The 23,105-nt window shown below is 48.7% G+C and overlaps 1 protein-coding gene across 1 annotated transcript; it reads left to right on the top strand.

Moving 5' to 3' along the window:
• Positions 1-1,762: 1,762 nt before the first annotated feature.
• gfra1b (gdnf family receptor alpha 1b) lies at positions 1,763-19,691 on the top strand. Its single transcript, XM_067245067.1, has 10 exons — positions 1,763-1,802; positions 2,432-2,737; positions 3,807-3,890; positions 11,736-11,914; positions 12,230-12,402; positions 12,480-12,589; positions 12,841-12,975; positions 14,439-14,602; positions 19,392-19,439; positions 19,542-19,691. Exons 1-10 carry the CDS (start codon positions 1,763-1,765, stop codon positions 19,689-19,691), a joined length of 1,389 nt encoding a protein of 462 aa, XP_067101168.1.
• Positions 19,692-23,105: the final 3,414 nt, after the last annotated feature.

Below are 23,105 nucleotides of genomic sequence, written 5' to 3'. Positions count from 1 at the left end.
CTGCCCTGCGCTGTGAGGACAACATGGGTTCAAAACACTAAACTAGCCATCGCTGCTTAGAGCTGTTGGAGATAGAGAGATGGAGTGGAGAATAGAGAAAAGGTGGAGGTGAAGAGAGGTGGAGGAGGAGTAGGAGAGATGTGATGGAGGTGAAGAGAGCTGGAGGAGGAGTAGGAGAGATGTGAAGAGAGCTTAAGGAGGAGTAGGAGAGATGTGATGGAGGAGGAGGAGTAGGAGAAATGTGATGGAGGAGGAGGAGGAGTAGGAGAGATGTGATGGAGGTGAAGAGAGCTGGAGGAGGAGTAGGAGAGATGTGATGGAGGAGGAGGAGGAGTAGGAGAGATGTGATGGAGGTGAAGAGAGCTGGAGGAGGAGTAGGAGAGATGTGATGGAGGAGGAGGAGGAGTAGGAGAGATGTGATGGAGGTGAAGAGAGCTGGAGGAGGAGTAGGAGAGATGTGATGGTGGAAGAGTAGGAGAGATGTGATGGAGGAGGAGAGGTGGAGGAGGAGTAGGAGAGATGTGATGGAGGTGGAGAGGTTGAGGATTAGGAGAGACATGTGAGGGTTGAAGGTTAGATGTTGTGATGAATATAGAGGAATTAAAGTTATGTCATTTTCACATAAATCCCCAAATTCATAATTGAAATTGATTAAATGGTATAGATTGAGTTTTTAGATATTTAGATAGTTTTTACATATTTTGTATCTAGTTATTGGGGGCAGAAAACTGCAAAAATGTATCTTCCTGAAGTTAATCAAATAGGTATTCTAAAGAACCATCATAAAATGGCTCTTTTCTCATGAGAATAACTACTGTAAAATGCACTGAAGTTTGACCTGTGTATAATCCAGTAGGCCTATAATAGTTTGAATTACAACAGCCTACACGATAATTAGTATGACGGATTAGATTACGGAGAAATGCGTATCCAGAACGATAGTTTGGATTACAGTCAATTCTATGACCACACCTTACTGGTCCTGAGCATGACGTCACACTCCAACAAGACTGTACCCAACTCCGTTCATTCTTTGGGGAAACGGGGTTTGGAATCGGAACTTGTCGGGGTGCAACCACCGGGTGATCTCTGGGAACACTAACACCAAGGAACGTTCTATGTGCTATTTAGGAATATTTTACATTACATGACCGGATTTTATTTAATGGACTTCAACCTTCTGAAATATTAAATCTGTCGTAAACAGTCCAATGTATTTCCCTGGAAAGTGCGTACAATTGCCTAATTGTGTCTGTGCGTATCTATAAGGTCAGTGCAATCTGTAAAATCGCGTAGGGTTTTGAGCGCTATTTAGCGCGATTCTGCAACTTTAGCCGTGAACAGATCTTGGACATGACGCGCTCCCCTATTTGCCCTCCGTGATTCTCACCGTTGTCCCATCGCTATTTTAGAGCCTCCGGGACGACGTGGTTCCACAGAAGAGCCACCGGAGCCGGACTTTTTTCTTTTGGCGCACACGCTTGACTTTTGACGTTAGCCAACGTATTCTTTTAGATAAGAGAATCTCTCCACAGAAGGTCGCGTGCTTAGAGAGTTGGTTTTCCGTTTGGGTTTGATCAAATGGACTCAACGACAGCTGTCGGTGTTCCCAGCCCGCGTGGATGTACAGGATGCATCACTGGCACCTTCATGATGCGCTGCTGGGAGCTCTGAGGACTCTGCGGCTGCCTCGTGCTGCTTCGTCGCTGTGATCTTTGAAAAGAACAACTCTTTCTACAGGCTGCATCTATATCGAAGCGCAATGTTTTTAATAACTTTTTACATCATGCTGTCTGCCCTGGGTAAGTCACTCACCTAATTTTCCTTTAATTAGACTATAGTGTCGATACTAAGTCTCCATTGGTAAATATAATTTGACAAGACTAATTTGACCTTAATTAATGGAAAACCACAGTGAGGGCTTTACCACTGTACCAAACTTCGGAGACCTTGTGTCCGCGGTACCGAGAAAACATTCTACCTCTTCTCTATATATGTTGCTCTGCGCTTGGTAGAAGGTTGGTTTTAGGTGAAGTTCTATGAGCATCTGTGAATCCCTATGTGACATTGGTTGTAAAAAGAGCTAGACAAATTAAAACTGGATTTGATTAGTAACTAGGCGACTGCAATGAAACAATAAAGATTAAATAAACTGTGTGTTTGATCAGCCAGATTCAGTCTATTGTGTTTTAGATAAGGGCAACAGAACCGGGCAAGAATACAGTGTTCATTGTGGAGTGATGTGAGCTAGTGTGACCGATATTATGAAGATGACGCTTATTGCTCCCTGATGACGTGACAGTTCGGTCGTTAGGCACCAGATATATATCTCTCTTGTCATTCAGTGTTTGAGTCTAAAAGGTATTCTTGTAAAAAAAAAAAAAACATGTCTCCTAACGACTTTATTGAACCCTTGCATCTTTTGACTCAGATTCAGTATCCCCGTTGAAGGGTGACAGAACCACTTCACTACGACCCGGTCGCCTAGACTGCGTAAAGGCGAGTGAACAGTGTTTGAAAGATCCGTCTTGCAGTCCTAAGTACCGGACCATGAGACAGTGTGTGGCGGGGAGGGAGAGCAACTTCACGGTCACTGGTCCGGAGGCGCAAGGCGAGTGTCGAAACGCAATAGAGGCCATGAAACAGAGCCCGCTGTACAACTGCAGGTGTAGACGCGGGATGAAGAAGGAGAAAAACTGCCTGCGGATCTTCTGGGGAATATTTCAGAGTTTACAGGGTATGGCTTTACTACATTGCAGCTCCATGCCGACCCGCGTGCTTAGCATTTCGTTGGACTTACCCATTAACGTTACTAATATCCACACGTCGAACGTGTCACAACAGGGTAAAATAAAATTGTTGTGTGTTTACGAGTTCAAAAATTCTGAAAAGATTGTAATCAATGCCTCCGAAGCAGTGGCGGTTCTAGACAAATTTTACTGGGGGGGCCAAGGGGGGGGGGGGGGCAGTGTTTAATCAGGAGGGGCACATTAAAAAACGGAAACAAATGATATTTAAACATTAAATACTTTAATTAAGCTTTACATTAAAATCATACAAACGGCTCTGGCTCTCCCTCTTCCAGCTCCTCAGCTCTCTCAATACCTTGATATGTTTCTCTAACTTTTTTATTTACTGGGGCAAAAAAGGCTGCAATGTCCCATCCTCGTTTCATGATGACTACTAGAAGAAGAAAAACGTCTAAAAAAAATTCTGTCAGCTCAGGGGGGGCCAGGGACATTTTTACAGGGGCACTGGCCCCTGTAGGCCCCCGTGTAGAAACGCCCCTGCTCCGAAGTCCAAAAGAATTGAAGTGTAATCCTATCTACCCCTCCTGCAGGCCAGCCGTTAAGTAATCCTAACCCAGTAAGCCTGAGCAAAGCATTGCTGGTTGATGCATGTCTAGACACCTATTCTGTGAAAAGAATAGCTTTATTTAACATAATCAAGTCGCCCCGTCAAATTTCAACAGGTCATAAAAATGCACCCGAATAGCCTGCAGTTTAATTGTTCAGTGAAAATTGAATTTCAGAAATTGAACATCAAAACATGATGGTGTACTGAATGTGTTCACTCAGGTGTCCAGAACAAACTAAATAATGACTAAAAACAAAGATCAGGATTTATCTTTGAACTGTTTATCAATGATAATGTTGCATGAAGACACACACTATTCACACATCTACATACGTGTACTTAGGAATAACCCCCCCCCCCCACACACACACACACACACACACACACAAGTACCCACATCTACAGTTCTCCCTCCCCCTTGATGTTGATGCAGATATGTTGTTGTTCAGGGAATGACCTGCTGGAGGACTCCCCGTATGAAGCAGTCAGCAGCAGACTGTCAGACATCCTCCGCCTTGCTCCCATCCTGGCTGGTAAGAGTCTACCTCGCCTGCTCCTATACAGATGTGTTCACCTGCTCCTATACACGTGTTATATAACTGGTCGTGTACAGATGTGTTAAGTGTTACAGCGGGGAGGGGTGCAAGGGGTAAGTGGATGTTGTTAAGGGGCAGTTGAAGGTCGTGTTACCAAAACAGTGAGGTAGTTAGTTACCTTCATGTAATGTCTTGCTGTTCAGGAATGTCACAACCATGTTGTTTCACACCTTCCTACCTAATGTTACATCTCCAAGTTACTGACCTTCAGCACACTGTTGTTAATCATCAAATCAGAACAACTCTAGAATAATAATAATCGTTTCCTGTGTTGAAGTCGTGACTAAGTGTGACCCCGTCCTCCAGGAAGGCATGTCTCTGCCTCTCTGCCTCTCTGCGTGACAGCCAGCCCTCTCTCCTGCCTCCTGCTCTCAGCAGCCAGCCCTCTCTCCTGCCTCCTGCTCTCAGCAGCATCAATCACTAAAGGCTTTTATCCAGTGTTGTGACCTGCCACACACAAAGAGCAGTCATTTAGCATCCAGCTCTCATGCTTTAGCATGGTGATGACAGGCCTCTTCACAGCCTCACTGCTACAGCAGCTAAAGTGGAAATTGTGATTGTCATTCATACCTCTATATGGTATTTAGTTCAACAAAACAAGCTTCTATTTATGGTTGGAATAGTCGGCTGTGCGAGGCGTGGAGGTTGTGTTCTGCCTGCAGGGGGCCTGGCTGTGCGAGGCGTGGAGGTGATGTTTTGGCTGTGTGGAGCTACGTCCAGGAGACACCAACTCCACCCTGCTCAGCAGACAGACTGTGGTGTTGGTGATCCCTCCACTGTGCTGTTGGGTTGTGGGGACTTTGAGTTGACTATACCTCCTCTTCCTCCCCCCCCCCACCTAAATTCTCAGGGTTGGCCCACACTGACTAAACGGTGTTTGTGTTTGGGGGTGAGCAGGGTGTGTGTCAGGGGGTGAGCAGGGTGTGTGTCAGGGGGTGAGCAGGGAGGGCGTTGGGGGGTCAGCTGTGTGAGTCGTCTGAGCAGAGAGGGCGTTGGGAGGTGAGCTGTGTGAGTCGTCTGAGCAGGGAGGGCGTTGGGGGGTGAGCTGTGTGAGTCGTCTGAGCAGGGAGGGCGTTGGGGGGTGAGCTGTGTGAGTCGTCCGAGCAGGGAGGGCGTTGGAGCATGGCAGCAGCAGGGTTCACAGCTTGACCCAGACGCCTCGGACCCTCCATAGAGATGCGTCGCCTTCAGAGGAACACTCTCTCGGCTGCTAGGTCCTCACACTTTCACCAAACTGTACAGTATGTTCCCTGCATGACTGTGGCTAAGGGCTGACGGTCCTCTGTATGCGTACTGTATGTTCCCTGCACGACTGTGGCTGAGGGCTGAGGGTACTCTGTAAGGGACATGATGAGACTGGAAGATGTTATGTGGCTGTCCGATGCAGCCTGACCACGCAGACTCCTCAACAGAGGGCATGACAACAGAGGTGACCTGAACCTGATCCCTCCCAGCCCTCCCTCTCTTGTGGGACACAAAAGAGAAACTTCACCCTGGAAAGACACAAAGATCCTTCTTTAGAGATGGAGACCACGCTGGTAAAAACACTGCGCTAGAAGGTTAATCAATAGATTCCATGTTTAAAGAGAAACCTGAAACTGAATGAACCAGAGACGTCGCCCAGATCCTTTTTCCCAGAAAGATATGTAGAGTGTGGACTGAGGCCATTCCCAGAGGGGGATCAGGTGGAGCGAACCAGGTCAGAGGTCAGGCAACCGAAACGTAGGTAGCATAGCACTGTGGAAATCTCCAGACACCCCAAACGTTAGTGACCAAGCTCTCCCTAGTTAGTGAGCGAGCCATACATTCCAGGACACAGTTCATGAGAGTGGGAGTACTTTGACAGTCAGCTGAATGTGTATTCTGACCAGCCTGTTGTTGTTGCTTAGCTGATCCTCAAACACCATTAATCACTCTGGCAGCTGCAGAGGGAGAACTGGAGGAGTTAATTGATCCAAATACAGCGAGGCACAAGCTGAGGGTCATGCCCAACATGGGAATGAAGCCATCCTGACATGGCCGCTCTCAGACTGGCCCAAAGCAGAAACACCAGCCCAGTGTTAGCTAGAACCACAACCTGGCTTTCTACAGGACTACAAACTGGCCCTCTTCAGAACCACAACCTGGCTTTCTACAGGACTACAACCTGGCTTTCTACAGGACTACAACCTGGCTTTCTACAGGACTACAACTTGGCTGTCTATAGAACTACAACCTGGCTTTCTACAGGACTACAACCTGGCCCTCTTCAGAACTACAACTGGGCTGTCTATAAAACTACAACCTGGTATTATGATTGAATAATTCGATGATTTAATGATCTGGAGATCTAATGATTGAATAATCTGATGATCTGGTGATCTGGTGATCTAATGATTGAATAATCTGGTGATCTAATGATTGAATAATCTGATGATCTGGTGATCTAATGATTGAATAATCTGGTGATCTATTTATTGAATAATATGGTGATCTAATGAGGCAGCAGCGATGCAGTGGTGAGAGTTATGAACCCAGCAGAGCGGGACTAGTTTTCGTCTCTGAGAAGAAGCACAAGGTAATTTCTCTGTTATGGTGTCCACTCTCTGTGTGGTGGTCTGGTCTCTCCATGGGGCCGGCCCTGGTGTCCACTCTCTGTGTGGTGGTCTGGTCTCTCCATGGGGCCCTGTGAAGGGCCTTGTTCAGACTTCCTGTTTATGACATCATTAATCCAAGCTGAGACGCATGTGATACCCAGTCCAATGAGCAGAGCGACACCCCCTCCAGGACGGAGGAACTAAACGCTGCCTTGTTCATTAATCACTGAACAAGCTTCCTGGAGAGAGGAAACATGGAGCAGAGCATTCAGGCAAGACTGGAACAGCCTCCCACTGTGTGTGTGTGTGTGTGTGTGTGTGTGTGTGTGTTTGTTAGTGTGTGTCCGGTGTGTGTCTGGTGTGAGTGTACCATAAAATCAACATTTATGCATCATTGAGCCATGTTGATATAGATTCAGCAGAGGTGCGGGCCCTTAATTGATTTCTGTGTGTGTGTGTGCTGGGTGTGTTAACAGGTGGGAAAGTAAACAAAACAAGGATGTGCTCTCACAGACACATGAACAGACTCACTGGGAACTTAACTAAACATGCTCTCCTGTCTGGCTCACAGTGTGTTGGTTAGCTAAACATGCTCTCCTGTCTGGCTCACAGTGTGTTGGTTAGCTAAACATGCTCTCCTGTCTGGCTCACAGTGTGTTGGTTAGCTAAACATGCTCTCCTATCTGGCTCACAGTGTGTTGGTTAGCTAAACAGGCTCTCTTGTCTGGCTCACAGTGTGTTGGTTAGCTAAACATGCTCTCCTGTCTGGCTCACAGTGTGTTGGTTTGTAAACTGATGAGTTGCAGATGCACACGGTAGGAGGATGTATGAATGAAAACACACCTGGTGTCGAGTTGTTCAGGCTTTCACACAGAGTTTGGGGTTTCATTTGCTGTGTTCTATTTCAACAAGTCCTAGACGTGGCGTACAAAGACACTTCAGAAGGTGTTTTATTGCGGCTCCTATCTACAGAGTATGTGGTATAAACAGACTTGCTCTTCAGAACAGAAGTACAACTAGTGCATATAAAAAATCCAGGATCAGAATAATATAGTTCTAACAATATTTTGAAGGTCAGAGTCAAGGAGCTGTCTCTATTTACATGGAAAAGATCTTGAGTCAGTTGAAGGGTTAGCGTTGGGATTCAGTGGAAAGGTTTTACAATTAGTCCAATTGCCAGACATGTACATCACCTGGAGGGACAAACAAGGAAGACAGACTGCAGGTCCGATGACTCACCCAGCGCCACTGTAAATGTGATGATGTCTGTTTTTACGCAGGCATGTTTAACATGGACATGAATCATCCCAGCAGCATTTCCTTCAAAGTATTTTCCCCCTCTCTTGTTTACAGCATCAGAATTTTTTGGGGGGAGTTTCTGCCCCGTGTAGACGAGGAAGAACAGTAGCTTAAAGTCCTTGTGAGCAGGGTTAGGGTCATTTAGTCATTTAGGCGGCGCCTATCACTCTTAGCAGCAGCATCCAAACCTGCCAGGACAAGTGAGACAAGCCTGGTGAAAGTGTAATCAGAGGGGCAAAACTAGCGGTCGCCCTGCCATCAACCCTCTAGTGGTCTCCCTGCCATTAACACTACAGGTCTCTCTGCCATCAACCCTCTAGTGGTCTCCCTGTCATCAACCCTCTATTGATCTCTCTGCCATCAACCCTCTAGTGGTCTCTCTGCCATCAACCCTCTAGTGGTCTCTCTGCCATTAACACTACACGTCTCTCTGCCATTAACACTACAGGTCTCTCTGCCATTAACACTAGTGGTCTCTCTGCCATTAACACTACAGGTTTCTCTGCCATTAACACTACAGGTCTCTCTGCCATTAACACTACAGGTCTCTCTGACATTAACACTAGCGGTCTCTCTGCCATTAACAGTAGTGGTCTTTCTGCCATTAACCCAGTAGTTCAGGATTAGATGAGGGATGAAACAGAGCCAGGAGGAATGACACAACACATTATACAGCTGATTCTTGCAGGTGGAATCTTTGTTCTGGTTTTATTCAAGTCTATGAATGTCCAGTCAGGCGTAACCTGGGGTAATAATCCCACACGTGTAAGCCTCAGCCTGTTCCATAGCAGTGTGTATGGCCTTCCTGGTGTCTTCAGATACAGAGCCACACGGTTAACTGCTAGTGCATGGAAATTGAAAGCTCAGCCCCTTGGGTACACGACTTGGCAGCTGGGATGGTAAAACAGTAAATGTATATTGATAGGGTAGGCCTATTAGACATTGATTTTTGGGGGTAAATTGAAAGGCTTTGACAGCGAGCACTTGTATTAATCACACAGGATGCAGTATTCCGTCAAGGCTTTGAAGGGAGGCTTTGTGTTATTACTCTGAGACACTCACACACGCACACAGGCATACACACACGCACACAGGTTTACGCACACACAGGTATACACACTCATGGATCTTACAAGGCCCACGGCAGAGACATGCCCGAGGGGTTCTGGGTAATGTAGTTTCAGAAGATGTCAAGCCTGAGTTAGGGCAGAAGGGTTTGAGTGTGACTGGATCTGAAGTTCCAGGAGCCCCTCAGGTTTCATCTCATAAACTACCTGCTGCCCTAACCCACAGCTCATAAACTACCTGCTGCCCTAACCCACAGCTCATAAACTACCTGCTGCCCTAACCCACAGCTCATAAACTACCTGCTGCCCTAACCCTAACCCACAGCTCATAAACTACCTGCTGCCCTAACCCTAACCCACAGCTCATAAACTACCTGCTGCCCTAACCCACAGCTCATAAACTACCTGCTGCCCTAACCCACAGCTCATAAACTACCTGCTGCCCTAACCCACAGCTCATAAACTACCTGCTGCCCTAACCCTAACCCACAGCTCATAAACTACCTGCTGCCCTAACCCTAACCCACAGCTCATAAACTACCTGCTGCCCTAACCCTAACCCACAGCTCATAAACTACCTGCTGCCCTAACCCTAACCCACAGCTCATAAACTACCGGCTGCCCTAACCCCAACCTGACAGCTTTCTACTGCAGCTGCCATCTCATAAACTACCTGCTGCAGCAGCTTACTCAGCACCAACACTTTGTCTGTCCCTGTTAACATACTTGAATACGTTTGACGTATTGGCTTAATGGCAGCCGTCATGGCAACAATGATTCCAGTGAGATCCCATCAAATCCCCCAGCCCACCCAAACCTCCCCGGATCACAAGTCTAATTTCTGAGCGCTTGTCAGATGTAAGTAATGCGTTTTGTAATACGTGATTAACCCACAGTTCAAGAATGTATTCAGATTTAATCACATCTTATTCTACAGTGCATGAAAAGGCACAGCAAGCTTCAATTCCACATCAAAGGGCATAATTACCAAATTCACTGTTCCATAGGCAGGCTGGAGAAACTGTTTGTAGAAGTGAGATGAAGCCAGCAAAGCAACAAACCCTTTTATAACAACACAGGGAAGGGGAGGGGAGGAGGGGGGGGGGTTGAATTGGGGGGTCTTGCTGGGTGAGTGAGGATCAGCTAATGCGGCACATGGTGTTTGTTAGGAAAGGAGAAGGCTGTGTGTTTATGTTCATGCATACAGTATGAGTGTGCCTGTATTCACTAAATCTGTGATGTTGTGCCAAATTTCCAACCCTGATCTGCCAGGACAAGGCTTGAGAACTCTGAGCATGAGGACAGGATAGAGAGAGAGAAAAGGGGCAAGAGACAGAAGAGGAGAGGGGAGAAGACAGAGAAAGGGAGAGAGAGAGAGAGAGAGAGAGAGAGAGAGAGAGAGAGAGAGAGAGAGCAGATCATATTCCTCTAGCCTCCAGCCCATCTGAGCTGCTTTCTGCAGCATGAGTCCCTATATTCACAACAGCTGCTCAGGTCCCACGTCCTCTGGAGGGCTGTGTCTGTGTCTTAATTATACACAGGCTGGTTGACAAAATATAAAAAATAAAAAAAAGTTTCCCCCAAAAGTTTGGAAAGGTTGAAAAAATATTTTCAACAAAAAGTTTCCAAAAAAGGTTTGCATCATAGATGAGTACCTGATACTGTTCTGTACTGTATTGTGCTCAGCTTTAATCTGTTTTAGGCTTCTCTTCTCGTCTCTCCTCCTCTCATTTTCACTGTGTGAAAAATAAAAAATAAATTTCCCCAAAACGTTTCGAAAGGTTGAAAACATTTTTGAAAAAAAAAGTTGACCAAAAAAGTTTTGAAAGGTTGAAAAATAGGTATAGGTATGTAAAAGGTTACAGGAGGGAAGGATAAGTCGGAGTGTGTAGCTGGAGGTGAGCTTACATGTCAGCTATAGCTGCCAGGACCTCAGAGGAGAGACCAGGTAGACACCAGGTCATATAAGGAGGAGAGCGCATGGAGAGACCAGGTCATATCAGGAGAGACCAGGGAGAGACCAGGTCATATCAGGAGAGACCAGGGAGAGACCAGGTCATATCAGAAGAGAGCAGGGAGAGACCAGGTCATATCAGGAGAGAGCAGGGAGAGACCAGGCCATATCAGGAGAGAGCAGGGAGAGACCAGGTCATATCAGGAGAGAGCAGGGAGAGACCAGGTCATATCAGGAGAGAGCAGGGAGAGACCAGGTCATATCAGGAGAGAGCAGGGAGAGACCAGGCCATATCAGGAGAGAGCAGGGAGACACCAGGTCATATCAGGAGAGAGCAGGGAGAGACCAGGTCATATCAGGAGAGAGCAGGGAGAGACCAGGTCATATCAGGAGAGAGCAGGGAGAGACCAGGTCATATCAGAAGAGAGCAGGGAGAGACCAGGTCATATCAGGAGAGAGCAGGGAGAGACCAGGCTGAATGTCATGTGACTCCAGCTGCCTTGGGGACGAATCCTCGCTGACATTCACACAGTTGCTTATCCAGCAGACAATTCAGCTGATCACTCTCTCTGCTCTTTCAGTTCCTCTCTCCTGGTTTCACTCCCCTCACATTATAAGTTTACTCAGGTCTCTTCTCCCCCTTCCAATCCTACTAGCTTCCTCTCGTCTTTAAATGTCATCAAGTTGATTGCCAAATCTGATTAGTGATTGAGTTCACACTGAAGATAATACCTTGTAATATGAACGTCTCTCTCCTTCTCTGTCGTATCTCTCTCCCACTCCTCTCGTCTCTCTCTCCTCCCTTCCTCACTCTCTTTGTCTCCCTCCCTCCCTGCTCTTTCTCCCCCCTCTTTCTCCACTCTTCTCCTCTCTCTCCCTCTGCCAGGCGAGCCAGCACCAAGCAAGGAGAATAACTGTCTGAACGCGGCCAAGGCCTGTAACCTGAACGACACGTGTAAGAAGTACCGCTCCACCTACATCAGCCCCTGCACCAGCCGCGTGTCTGCCGCCGAGGTCTGTAACAAGAGGAAGTGCCACAAAGCCCTGCGCCAGTTCTTCGACAAGGTGATACGGTTTCTAAAAAACTGGTGGCGTTTTATTGATATGTCAAAAACATTTACAAGGGAGGAAAGAAGGAAGAATCATAAATATGTTAATATTAATAAATATGAAATGTAAAGTTGTCTTTACCCCATTACTAACATCTCCTGGTCGTTACTGAAATCATCCCCTGGTCGTTACTGAAATCATCTCCTGGTCGTTACTGAAATCATCCCCTGGTCGTTACTGAAATCATCCCCTGGTCGATACTGAAATCATCCCCTGGTCGTTACTGAAATCATCCCCTGGTCGATACTGACAGCAGGTGTTGTTCCCCAGGTGCCTGCGAAGCACAGCTACGGGATGCTGTTCTGCTCATGTCCTGCAGGAGACCAGGGCGCCTGCACAGAGCGCCGCAGGCAGACCATAGTCCCCATCTGTTCCTACGAGGACAGAGACAAGCCCAACTGCCTGTCCCTACAGTCCTCCTGCAGGGCCAACTACATCTGCAGGTAGGCTGTCCTCCAGTCCTGTCGGGCAGGTAGGCTGTCCTGAATGAGGGAGAAACATCCTCTGTTTTCCATGGCAGATCACGGCTGGCAGACTTCTTCACGGCCTGCCAGCCAGAGCCTCGCTCCGTGACTGGTTGTCTGAAGGACAGCTACGCTGGCTGTCTGCTGGCGTACTCTGGCCTGATCGGTAGGTTCATCTTCTGCCTGTTATTTTATTTCACAATCTAATCTTTGTCTGAATATTAGTTCCAGTCGTAGTTTTGATCTCTGATAAGTTTCCTAGAGGATTAAATAAACCGAAGGCTTCTCATGTTTATTGGTTCGTGTTTAAAATCAAAGTGAGTCACTCTCAGTGTCCCTAAACAGGTGTTGGTTTTTGGTGTCTCGACCGACCTATGTGTGACCTGTGTGTGACCTGTGTGTGACCTGTTACCCCAGGCACAGTGATGACCCCTAACTACCTGCGGGCCACCAGCCTGCACGTTTCTCCCTGGTGTGACTGTGGAGGCAGCGGGAACGTGAAGCCTGAGTGTGACAAGTTCCTGGAGGTCTTCACTGAGAACCGTTGCCTTCGTGAGTCTTCACACAAACATATATACACACACAAACACACACATACATATATACACACACTTTAGTACACTTGAGTTTCACAATTAACTGGTTACACACTAACCCAGGGTTACGCACCATGTTATGCTAACTTGGACACAAGAGGTCCCATACACAATGTTTTCAGGGGCTCACTGTACATGGTGGGCAAGCGAGTGACAATGTCACATCCAGTGTTTAAGTATGGTCCAGGCAAACACAGCATTGTAACCAAGGAGACAGAGAGATCCCTTGAAGTGGAGAGTTTGAGGGTTTGACATAGACAGACCATTACAGATCCTTGCAGGTGTTGCTGAGAGGAATCAAAACAAGCATTATGCTGTCAACTCCATCAGATGGGTCCCATAAAGGTAAGACACACAGGAGGGGAGAGACAGGAGGGGAGAGACAGGAGGGGAGAGACAGGAGGGGAGAGACAGGAGGGGAGAGACAGGAGGGGAGAGACAGGAGGGGAGCTTGGCTGGGATAGAAGGCTTCTGGGATCCTAACTTCAGCCTCTTAACAGCATAAAAATGAGCGCTGTGTATTTCTCAAGTTGTTTCACAGTTTACATTTCTGTCACTGTCCTAGCAATGAGCATTTTAGAACCTCAAACATCTTATTGGTTTTTCTTTGTAGGAACTGCTAAATTTTGTAAGCAAAAGGCTGTGATATCAGTGTTGATATTTTTTTAAAGTAGTATTGCAAATCTTCGACAGAATAGAGTAATACAGATCAATCAACACTACTTCATAAATTGACTGAACTTAAATTGCCCTCAAACAGACTGTGAACATGCAGTCCAAGTGAAGTGGCTTATACAGAAGTCTATGAAGTAGTTGGAAAGTGGAAAAGATAATGACATTGCAATCTCACCAAGATTACAGACAATTATTCCATGATTATCCCATGACACAAAAGGTCAGCATCAGGGAGAATCACAGCCATTAAGGGGGTCAGGTGGGGAGGGGAAGACAGGCCAGTCGTCTCTCCTCACATCCAATCATCAATCCAGATTGCTCTGAGTGGTGTGAGGTCAGAGAGAGGGAGAGGGAGGGAGAGAGAGACTTTTTTCTGCAACCTCTGGGGGAAGGACGCTCGTTCGTCTAAAAGATTATTCTCCGTATTTAAAAGTAGTTCTTTTGTTTGCTGAATTGTGTTTAGGACGTCCAAGGCAGAAAGGTGTTGTTTTCTAAACCTAGTTGAAGACATGCAGACAGAGAGCAGCTCCACAGTCATTATAAACATGGGTCTGAACAGCTGCTTAGTCTGACCATGGTAATAGAAATCTGTATACATATCCATATGTATCTGTGTACATATTTGTACTGTAAAATACGGTTCTCAGTGTAAAACATTTTATTCATCTATATCCAAGAAGAAGTACTGCATGTATAAAGTACAGGTGTGTGGTTGTAAATGTGCCTGTGCTTCTCTCCATGCAGGTAACGCCATCCAGGCATTTGGTAACGGTACAGACGTGGGGGTGTGGCAGCCCCAGGCCCCCCTGTGGCCCTCGTCCCCCGGCCCGGCCCCGGACCCCCCCACACACCCCAACCACCTGGACATGCAGGGAGACTCGCTCTACCACTTCTGTGGAAGCCTGCAGGTGTGTGTGTGGGGGGGGGGGGGGGCGTGTGGAAGCCTGCAGGTGTGGGGGGGGGGGGGGGGGGGCGTGTGGAAGCCTGCAGGTGTGTGGGGGGGGGGGGGCGTGTGGAAGCCTGCAGGTGTGTGTGGGGGGGGGTGTGGAAGCCTGCAGGTGTGTGTGGGGGGGGGGGGCGTGTGGAAGCCTGCAGGTGTGTGTGGGGGGGGGTGTGGAAGCCTGCAGGTGTGTGTGGGGGGGGTGTGGAAGCCTGCAGGTGTGTGTGGGGGGGGGGGCGTGTGGAAGCCTGCAGGTGTGTGTGTGGGGGGGCGTGTGGAAGCCTGCAGGTGTGTGGGGGGGGGGGCGTGTGGAAACCTGCAGGTGTGTGGGGGGGGGGGGGTGTGGAAGCCTGCAGGTGTGTGTGGGGGGGGGGGGCGTGTGGAAGCCTGCAGGTGTGTGTGGGGGGGGGTGTGGAAGCCTGCAGGTGTGTGGGGGGGGGGGCGTGTGGAAACCTGCAGGTGTGTGTGGGGGGGGGGTGTGGAAGCCTGCAGGTGTGTGTGTGGGGGGGGGGTGTGGAAGCCTGCAGGTGTGTGTGGGGGGGGGGCGTGTGGAAACCTGCAGGTGTGTGTGGGGGGCATGTGGAAGCCTGCAGGTGTGTGTGGGGGGGGGGCGTGTGGAAACCTGCAGGTGTGTTGGGGTGGGGGGAGGTGTGGGGATTGGTGGTGGTATGGGTGTGTGGGTGTCATACAGGCAGGGCAACAGGGGAACAGGCAAGTAGGCAGACAGACAGACAAGACAGCCTGGATCCAGCCTTAGAGATCTGGTCCACAAAGAGCAAGAGCTCCAGTCTGCAGTGAGACAGCTCTCTCTCCCAGAGCTCCAGTCTGCACTGAGACAGCTCTCTCTCCCAGAGCTCCAGTCTGCACTGAGACAGCTCTCTCTCCCAGAGCTCCAGTCTGCACTGAGACAGCTCTCTCTCCCAGAGCTCCAGTCTGCACTGAGACAGCTCTCTCTCCCAGAGCTCCAGTCTGCACTGAGACAGCTCTCTCTCTCCCAGAGCTCCAGTCTGCACTGAGACAGCTCTCTCTCCCAGAGCTCCAGTCTGCAGTGAGACAGCTCTCTCTCCCAGAGCTCCAGTCTGCACTGAGACAGCTCTCTCTCCCAGAGCTCCAGTCTGCACTGAGACAGCTCTCTCTCCCAGAGCTCCAGTCTGCACTGAGACAGCTCTCTCTCCCAGAGCTCCAGTCTGCACTGAGACAGCTCTCTCTCCCAGAGCTCCAGTCTGCACTGAGACAGCTCTCTCTCCCAGAGCTCCAGTCTGCACTGAGACAGCTCTCTCTCCCAGAGCTCCAGTCTGCACTGAGACAGCTCTCTCTCCCAGAGCTCCAGTCTGCACTGAGACAGCTCTCTCTCCCAGAGCTCCAGTCTGTAGTGAGACAGCTCTCTCTCCCAGAGCTCCAGTCTGCACTGAGACAGCTCTCTCTCCCAGAGCTCCAGTCTGCACTGAGACAGCTCTCTCTCCCAGAGCTCCAGTCTGCACTGAGACAGCTCTCTCTCCCAGAGCTCCAGTCTGCACTGAGACAGCTCTCTCTCCCAGAGCTCCAGTCTGCACTGAGACAGCTCTCTCTCCCAGAGCTCCAGTCTGCACTGAGACAGCTCTCTCTCCCAGAGCTCCAGTCTGCACTGAGACAGCTCTCTCTCCCAGAGCTCCAGTCTGCACTGAGACAGCTCTCTCTCTCCCAGAGCTCCAGTCTGCACTGAGACAGCTCTCTCTCCCAGAGCTCCAGTCTGCACTGAGACAGCTCTCTCTCCCAGAGCTCCAGTCTGCACTGAGACAGCTCTCTCTCCCAGAGCTCCAGTCTGCACTGAGACAGCTCTCTCTCCCAGAGCTCCAGTCTGTAGTGAGACAGCTCTCTCTCCCAGAGCTCCAGTCTGCACTGAGACAGCTCTCTCTCCCAGAGCTCCAGTCTGCACTGAGACAGCTCTCTCTCCCAGAGCTCCAGTCTGCACTGAGACAGCTCTCTCTCCCAGAGCTCCAGTCTGCACTGAGACAGCTCTCTCTCCCAGAGCTCCAGTCTGCACTGAGACAGCTCTCTCTCCCAGAGCTCCAGTCTGCAGTGAGACAGCTCTCTCTCCCAGAGCTCCAGTCTGCACTGAGACAGCTCTCTCTCCCAGAGCTCCAGTCTGCACTGAGACAGCTCTCTCTCCCAGAGCTCCAGTCTGCACTGAGACAGCTCTCTCTCCCAGAGCTCCAGTCTGCAGTGAGACAGCTCTCTCTCCCAGAGCTCCAGTCTGCACTGAGACAGCTCTCTCTCCCAGAGCTCCAGTCTGCAGTGAGACAGCTCTCTCTCCAAGAGCTCCAGTCTGCACTGAGACAGCTCTCTCTCCCAGAGCTCCAGTCTGCAGTGAGACAGCTCTCTCTCCCAGAGCTCCAGTCTGCAGTGAGACAGCTCTCTCTCCCAGAGCTCCAGTCTGCAGTGAGACAGCTCTCTCTCCCAGAGCTCCAGTCTGCACTGAGACAGCCTTCTGACGAAGCCGGAGGGTTGCCAGGATGATGAGACGAGCAGAATCCACCCTTCTGGGCAGGAAGTGGATACATGGTGGCAGTCAGGGCTGTCATGTCACATCTAATGTTTCCACATCAGAAACAGATACACCATCTCTCTCTCTACACACACACATCAGAAACACCCCTCTGGGGCAGATACACCATCTCTCTCTCTCTCTCTCTCTCTCTCTCTCTCTCTCTCTCTCTCTCTCTCTCTCTCTCTCTCACACATACACACACACATCAGAAACACCCCTCTGGGGCAGATAGACCATCTCTCTCTCTCTCTCTCTCTCTCTCTCTCTCTCTCTCTCTCTCTCTCTCACACACACACACACACAGAAGCACAGTCACACACACACGTGCACATCCACACACACAGACCCCCTCGTAACCCGGCTACTCCTCAGAGTGGGAGACAGACCCACCCAGCAGGGAAGGTTGTGTGAGGACAGGAAGTGTATGTGTGAGGACAGGAAGTGTCTGTGTGAGGACAGGAAGTGTCTGGTTTGAAGCTAAGCACTGACATGCACACATACACATATTTTAGTTTATGTGTGTGTGTGAAGGACTATGCAAACACACACATACACAATAGGCAAGAATACACACAAAAACAAGGTTACAATAGCTCAGGGTAAAGAAGTTGAAATGTTTCAGAACTCCATGAACTTATTGTCTTCACCTGAGCATATGAACCTCAGATATTCTGTACTGTATAAACAAATCTGTTTAAAACGTATTTTCAACAAGATTATATCACCTAGTTTTAAACACAGCTATTTATCATTTTGGCTTTTAATAGTGATAATATGATTTATCACTGGGAAACCATAGTGGACCTCCTGGATGGTCATTAATCATTGTTTCCCACAATCCCTTTCAGAGCATTATTCCAACACTGTGTGTTGGGTTTGTTATGTTCCTAAACTACCATGGAGTCTATTTATCATTCACATATCCCATCTCCCATCTGTGCGCGTGTGTGTGGGTGTCAGTGTGTGTGGGTGTCAGTGTGTGTGCGTGCGTGTGTATGTGTAGAAATAGGAAAGGTTAGAGGTATAGCCTGAATACAGCACTTTCATTTATTGAACTACCATACACTCTTGCACACACACACACAGACCATAAGGCACCTCTACAGAAGATCAATAAGAAAACAGGTTTCCTGAGGATGAGAGGATGTCTGGTCTCAGTTGGTCTTACCAGAGGATGAGAGGATGTCTGGTCTCACCAAAGGATGAGAGGATGTCTGGTCTCACCAAAGGATGAGAGGACGTCTGGTCTCACCAAAGGATGAGAGGATGTCTGGTCTCAGTTGGTCTTACCAGAGGATGAGAGGATGTCTGGTCTCACCAAAGGATGAGAGGATGTCTGGTCTCACCAAAGGATGAGAGGATGTCTGGTCTCAGTTGGTCTTACCAGAGGATGAGAGGATGTCTGGTCTCACCAAAGGATGAGAGGATGTCTGGTCTCACCAAAGGATGAGAGGATGTCTGGTCTCACCAAAGGATGAGAGGACGTCTGGTCTCACCAAAGGATGAGAGGATGTCTGGTCTCAGTTGGTCTTACCAGAGGATGAGAGGATGTCTGGTCTCACCAAAGGATGAGAGGATGTCTGGTCTCACCAAAGGATGAGAGGATGTCTGGTCTCAGTTGGTCTTACCAGAGGATGAGAGGATGTCTGGTCTCACCAAAGGATGAGAGGATGTCTGGTCTCAGCTGTCCAGGTGGAGGTGTTGTGACCTACTGTGAGGCTTTCAGACTCATCTCCACATGTGCAGAGTTCAGACTCATGTCCACATGTGCAGAGTTCAGACTCATGTCCACATGTGCAGAGTTCAGACTCATCTCCACATGTGAAGGGTTAGGGTTAGGGGCCGCCTCAGAGCTGGGAGGGTTAGGGTTAGGGGCAGCCTCAGAGCTGGGAGGGTTAGGGTTATGCAGAGTTAGGGGCCGCCTCAGAGCTGGGAGGGTTAGGGTTAGGGGCAGCCTCAGAGCTGGGAGGGTTAGGGTTATGCAGAGTTAGGGGCAGCCTCAGAGCTGGGAGGAGGAAGTGGAGCCCTGCCTCTATCTTAGTCACCAACACTCTACCACACTAGCAGCACAGAGACCAGAGGATCCTGTGTTCATGCAGTGTATCAAAGTCATGCTTCATGTTCTTGAATGTGGCCACATGGCTTTTAGTGGTTAGAGGTGTATGGAGCTAGCAGGACCTCCACAGTCAGGGTCATCTTGTCTTCTCTTGTGTCCCGGTTGTACCTCCAGGCCCAGAAACTGAAGTCAAACCAGAGTCTGAACATGGCCGTGTGTGTGGTAAGAGACATTCCTGTCAATCAATATCTGATCAAATATCTGGTTCACATCACCCTGTGTGCGGTTGTGTGTCTGCTGACTGTTGGTTGTTGTGATCATCAGGACCAGCTGGACGCTGCTGGCTCCTCCAACGCAGACGCTCGCAGCTCCTCCTCCTGCCCAGACGACGCCCGTCCAATCAGCATGCTGCTGGGTGTGGCTTGGGGCCTGGTGTCCATAGCAACGGTTCTGCTGGGTCGCCAGGTCTGGTAGAGGCGGAGGACAGGCGAAGGGGTGGAGAGGAGGAGAGGTAGAGAGTGAGATGAAAAGGTGGAGAGGAGGAGAGGTAGAGAGTGAGATGAAGGGGTGGAGAGGAGTGTTGGACAGACGGACTGGTGGACGGATGTACTGAGAGTTTCAAACCCCCATAGCTGTCATCCCCCTCATCCTGTCAGCATTCAGCTTCATCTGGGCTGTTCCAGGACCGAGCGTGTACAAACAGCAATTCCTGTCTGGATCTACATGACGAGAGGACGGCGCTCGGGGGGAAATAAAATGTGCTGAAACTTTGGAGTATTTTGATGACAAATGGACAAATGTTAATGGATTTTACTTTTGATGTTTTACTTCTCCGGGAGCTTGGTCCTGATTGGCTGTTGAAGATGTTTCCCTCCCCAAGCAGATGTCTGCCCTACCTCCACGCCTGCAGGGGGCGCTAGGGCACTAACCCTCCCTGCTATGTCACGGCCTCCAGGACATGCTCATCAAGCCTCATAGTAAGCTTGATCAGTTATTATTCTAGAACTTGTATGCAGGATGCCACAGTGTGTATGTTATAGCTCTACCTGAACACAGTGTAGCTCCACCTGAACACAGTGTAGCTCCACCTGAACAGAGTGTAGCTCCCCCTGAACACAGTGTAGCTCCACCTGAACACAGTGTAACTCCCCCTGAACACAGTGTAGCTCTCCCTGAACACAGTGTAGCTCCACCTGAACACAGTGTAGCTCCACCTGAACACAGTGTAGCTCCCCCTGAACACAGTGTAGCTCCACCTGAACACAGTGTAGCTCCACCTGAACACAGTGTAGCTCTCCCTGAACACAGTGTAGCTCCACCTGAACACAGTGTAGCTCCACCTGAACACAGTGTAACTCCCCCTGAACACAGTGTAGCTCCACCTGAACACAGTGTAGCTCCACCTGAACACAGTGTAGCTCCACCTGAACACAGTGTAGCTCCCCCTGAACACAGTGTAGCTCCACCTGAACACAGTGTAGCTCCCCCTGAACACAGTGTGGATGCTGTCGCTCTAGCCGGCAGGCTTCTCCTATTCCTGTCACACTCTGGCTTCCATCTTAAAGGACAACTTGCTCATAACTGCTGAAAGATAAACTAGAGGATGATGTTTCAAACATACAGTATGGAGGCTTTACTTACAGTTGTAATATGTGTTACTTACAGTTAACATCCTATCAGAACGGTTATACTTCAGCATCCTTGTAAATACCCACATGCCTGTTCTAGATTTGTTCTATAATGTTTGGGGGTGGGGGCTCTTTGTGACATCCTGTCTTTAAAGACATATTTACACCTGTATAAGCAGTCTGTGTGCCCTCACATGCTGGGCTTCCCCTGTGTGCTGCATGGGGAAGCCTGGGTGCTCGTCTGTGGTGTGTTGATAGTGTATATTGATAACTAGGCTGAGCCTGATAGTGGGGACCTGTGGAACCATGTACCTGTGATGTTTGGATATTTTATCATGTCAACAAGGAGGCACATTGAACCGTGCCTGAACAGAACCCCTGTCCACCAGGGCCTCCTGACTCTGGACAGGAATTATAGGTATTTGCCAAGACCTCCATGCACTTTTTCATGGGCGAAAGTTAAACCAATCAAAAAGGAGATAAATAGCTCTGTAATTATAGACTTGAGAAAGTGGGAGTTCGACCATTTCCAGAGGGTTAAATCAGTAGAACAGAAACTCATAAGCTGTGAGCTTTTCATGTCCCCTGACAGACATACTCTGTAGTCGCATGCTGGCCTTAGGGTTAACCCAAACCCTAACCCAAACTGCTGCTAAATGACTCCCTGCCTCTGACTTCTGTAAGCAACATACTTTTCACACAACTCAATCGAACTTCTGAGAATGCAAAACCAGCAGCCAAAATTTGATTATTTAGAATTAGCGGGGAAATTTGGCTGAGCGGTGAGGGAATCGGGCTGGTAATCAGAAGGTTGCCGGTTCGATTCCCAGCCATGCAAAATGACTTTGTGTCCTTGGGCAAGGCACTTCACCCTACTTGCCTCAGGGGAATGTCCCTGTACTTACTGTAAGTCGCTCTGGATAAGAGCGTCTGCTAAATGACTAAATGTAAATGTAAATTTGATTATGTTGAATTGGTGGAAAACAATTACACTAATTATGTTATATTGTTAAAACAAATGTAAACAATTAGATTTGCTGTTGGGTTTCTAAAGCTGAGTCTGTAGATGGTTGTAATGTGTGAGGCATCTGAAGCTGGAAGACAGGGATCCTGTGAGGACAAACACATCTTTTAAACATGAATGATCCCCAACATTTTAGATACAAATCTGCTTTTAAGGAATGTTATGAAGACAACGTATAAAATACATCATGTCAGAGTCGGCCTTATTGCCCTTGGCTTGTGAAAATGTAAAATGTTGTATGTAATAAAAATGAGTCAAAAAAATGTATTGATTGAAATCTGATTTTAGTCATGTGAACCTCAACACTTCAGAACTACATGAATTACTCTGTAATAGTAATAACACCCGTAGTAAAAGTAATAAATGTTACTGTAGATGTTATCTGCAGTAACATTTACCAGTTGCCAGTTCGATTCCCGGCCATGCCAAATGACGTTGTGTCCTTGGGCAAGGCACTTCACCCTACTTGCCTCGGGGAGAATGTCCCTGTACTTACTGTAAGTCGCTCTGGATAAGAGCGTCTGCTAAATGACTAAATGTAAATGTAATGTAATTCTATCTTAATGTTTGGTGAACACTCCAGAACAACTGTTCATACATACAGTCTACGATCACCTAAGTCTCAGACTTTAGTAGAATGTATTACTAGGACAACTGGCTGAAATAATGACATGTGGAACTGATCACTCTACTCCGAGTGAACAACCATCGATCTACTCCGGTCCTGGTGAAGCCGGAGGTGGCAGGAGGATGGCAGCATTCACTGCAGCCTGGCGGACATCGTTAGTCAGATCACATCGGTGGCGGTGCAGAGCGACACGGACAGACAAGGACACGCCCCTCCCCGAGAACGTCCTGCCCTCAGACACCATGATGGAACACCTGTCCTGGATCTGAAAACAGATTTATGGAACGTGTCACAGGACTCATCAGACAGGGGGTAGCTGCTCTGCTGTCTGAGTTCTGCAGGAAACACCTGCTAAGATGAGGGAGGAGAGGGAGGAGGGCGGGATAAATGGTAAATGGACTGCATTTATATAGCGCTTTTCTACCTTAGCGGCACTCAAAGCGCTTTACAATGTTTGCCTCTCATTCACCCATTCATACTCTCAATCACACATACCGACGGCAGCGAGCTACCATGCAAGGCACCGGCCTGCCAATCGGGAGCAACTTGGGGTTCAGAGTCTTGCTCAAGGATACTTCGGCACATGGCCTGAGAGGAGTCGGGGATCG

Source organism: Osmerus mordax, chromosome 10 (genome assembly GCF_038355195.1).
Source record: "Osmerus mordax isolate fOsmMor3 chromosome 10, fOsmMor3.pri, whole genome shotgun sequence".
Taxonomy (NCBI): Eukaryota; Metazoa; Chordata; class Actinopteri; order Osmeriformes; family Osmeridae; genus Osmerus; species Osmerus mordax.
This window is presented reverse-complemented; position numbering and strand designations above follow the sequence as displayed.

Bases quoted from the DNA above. Each gene is read 5' to 3' on its own strand.
- gfra1b (XM_067245067.1), top strand. From the start codon at position 1,763: ATGTTTTTAATAACTTTTTACATCATGCTGTCTGCCCTGG. The intron at 11,915-12,229 runs GTGATACGGTTT...GTTGTTCCCCAG, and splicing joins TGCGCCAGTTCTTCGACAAG to GTGCCTGCGAAGCACAGCTA. The intron at 12,403-12,479 runs GTAGGCTGTCCT...TTTCCATGGCAG, and splicing joins AGGGCCAACTACATCTGCAG to ATCACGGCTGGCAGACTTCT.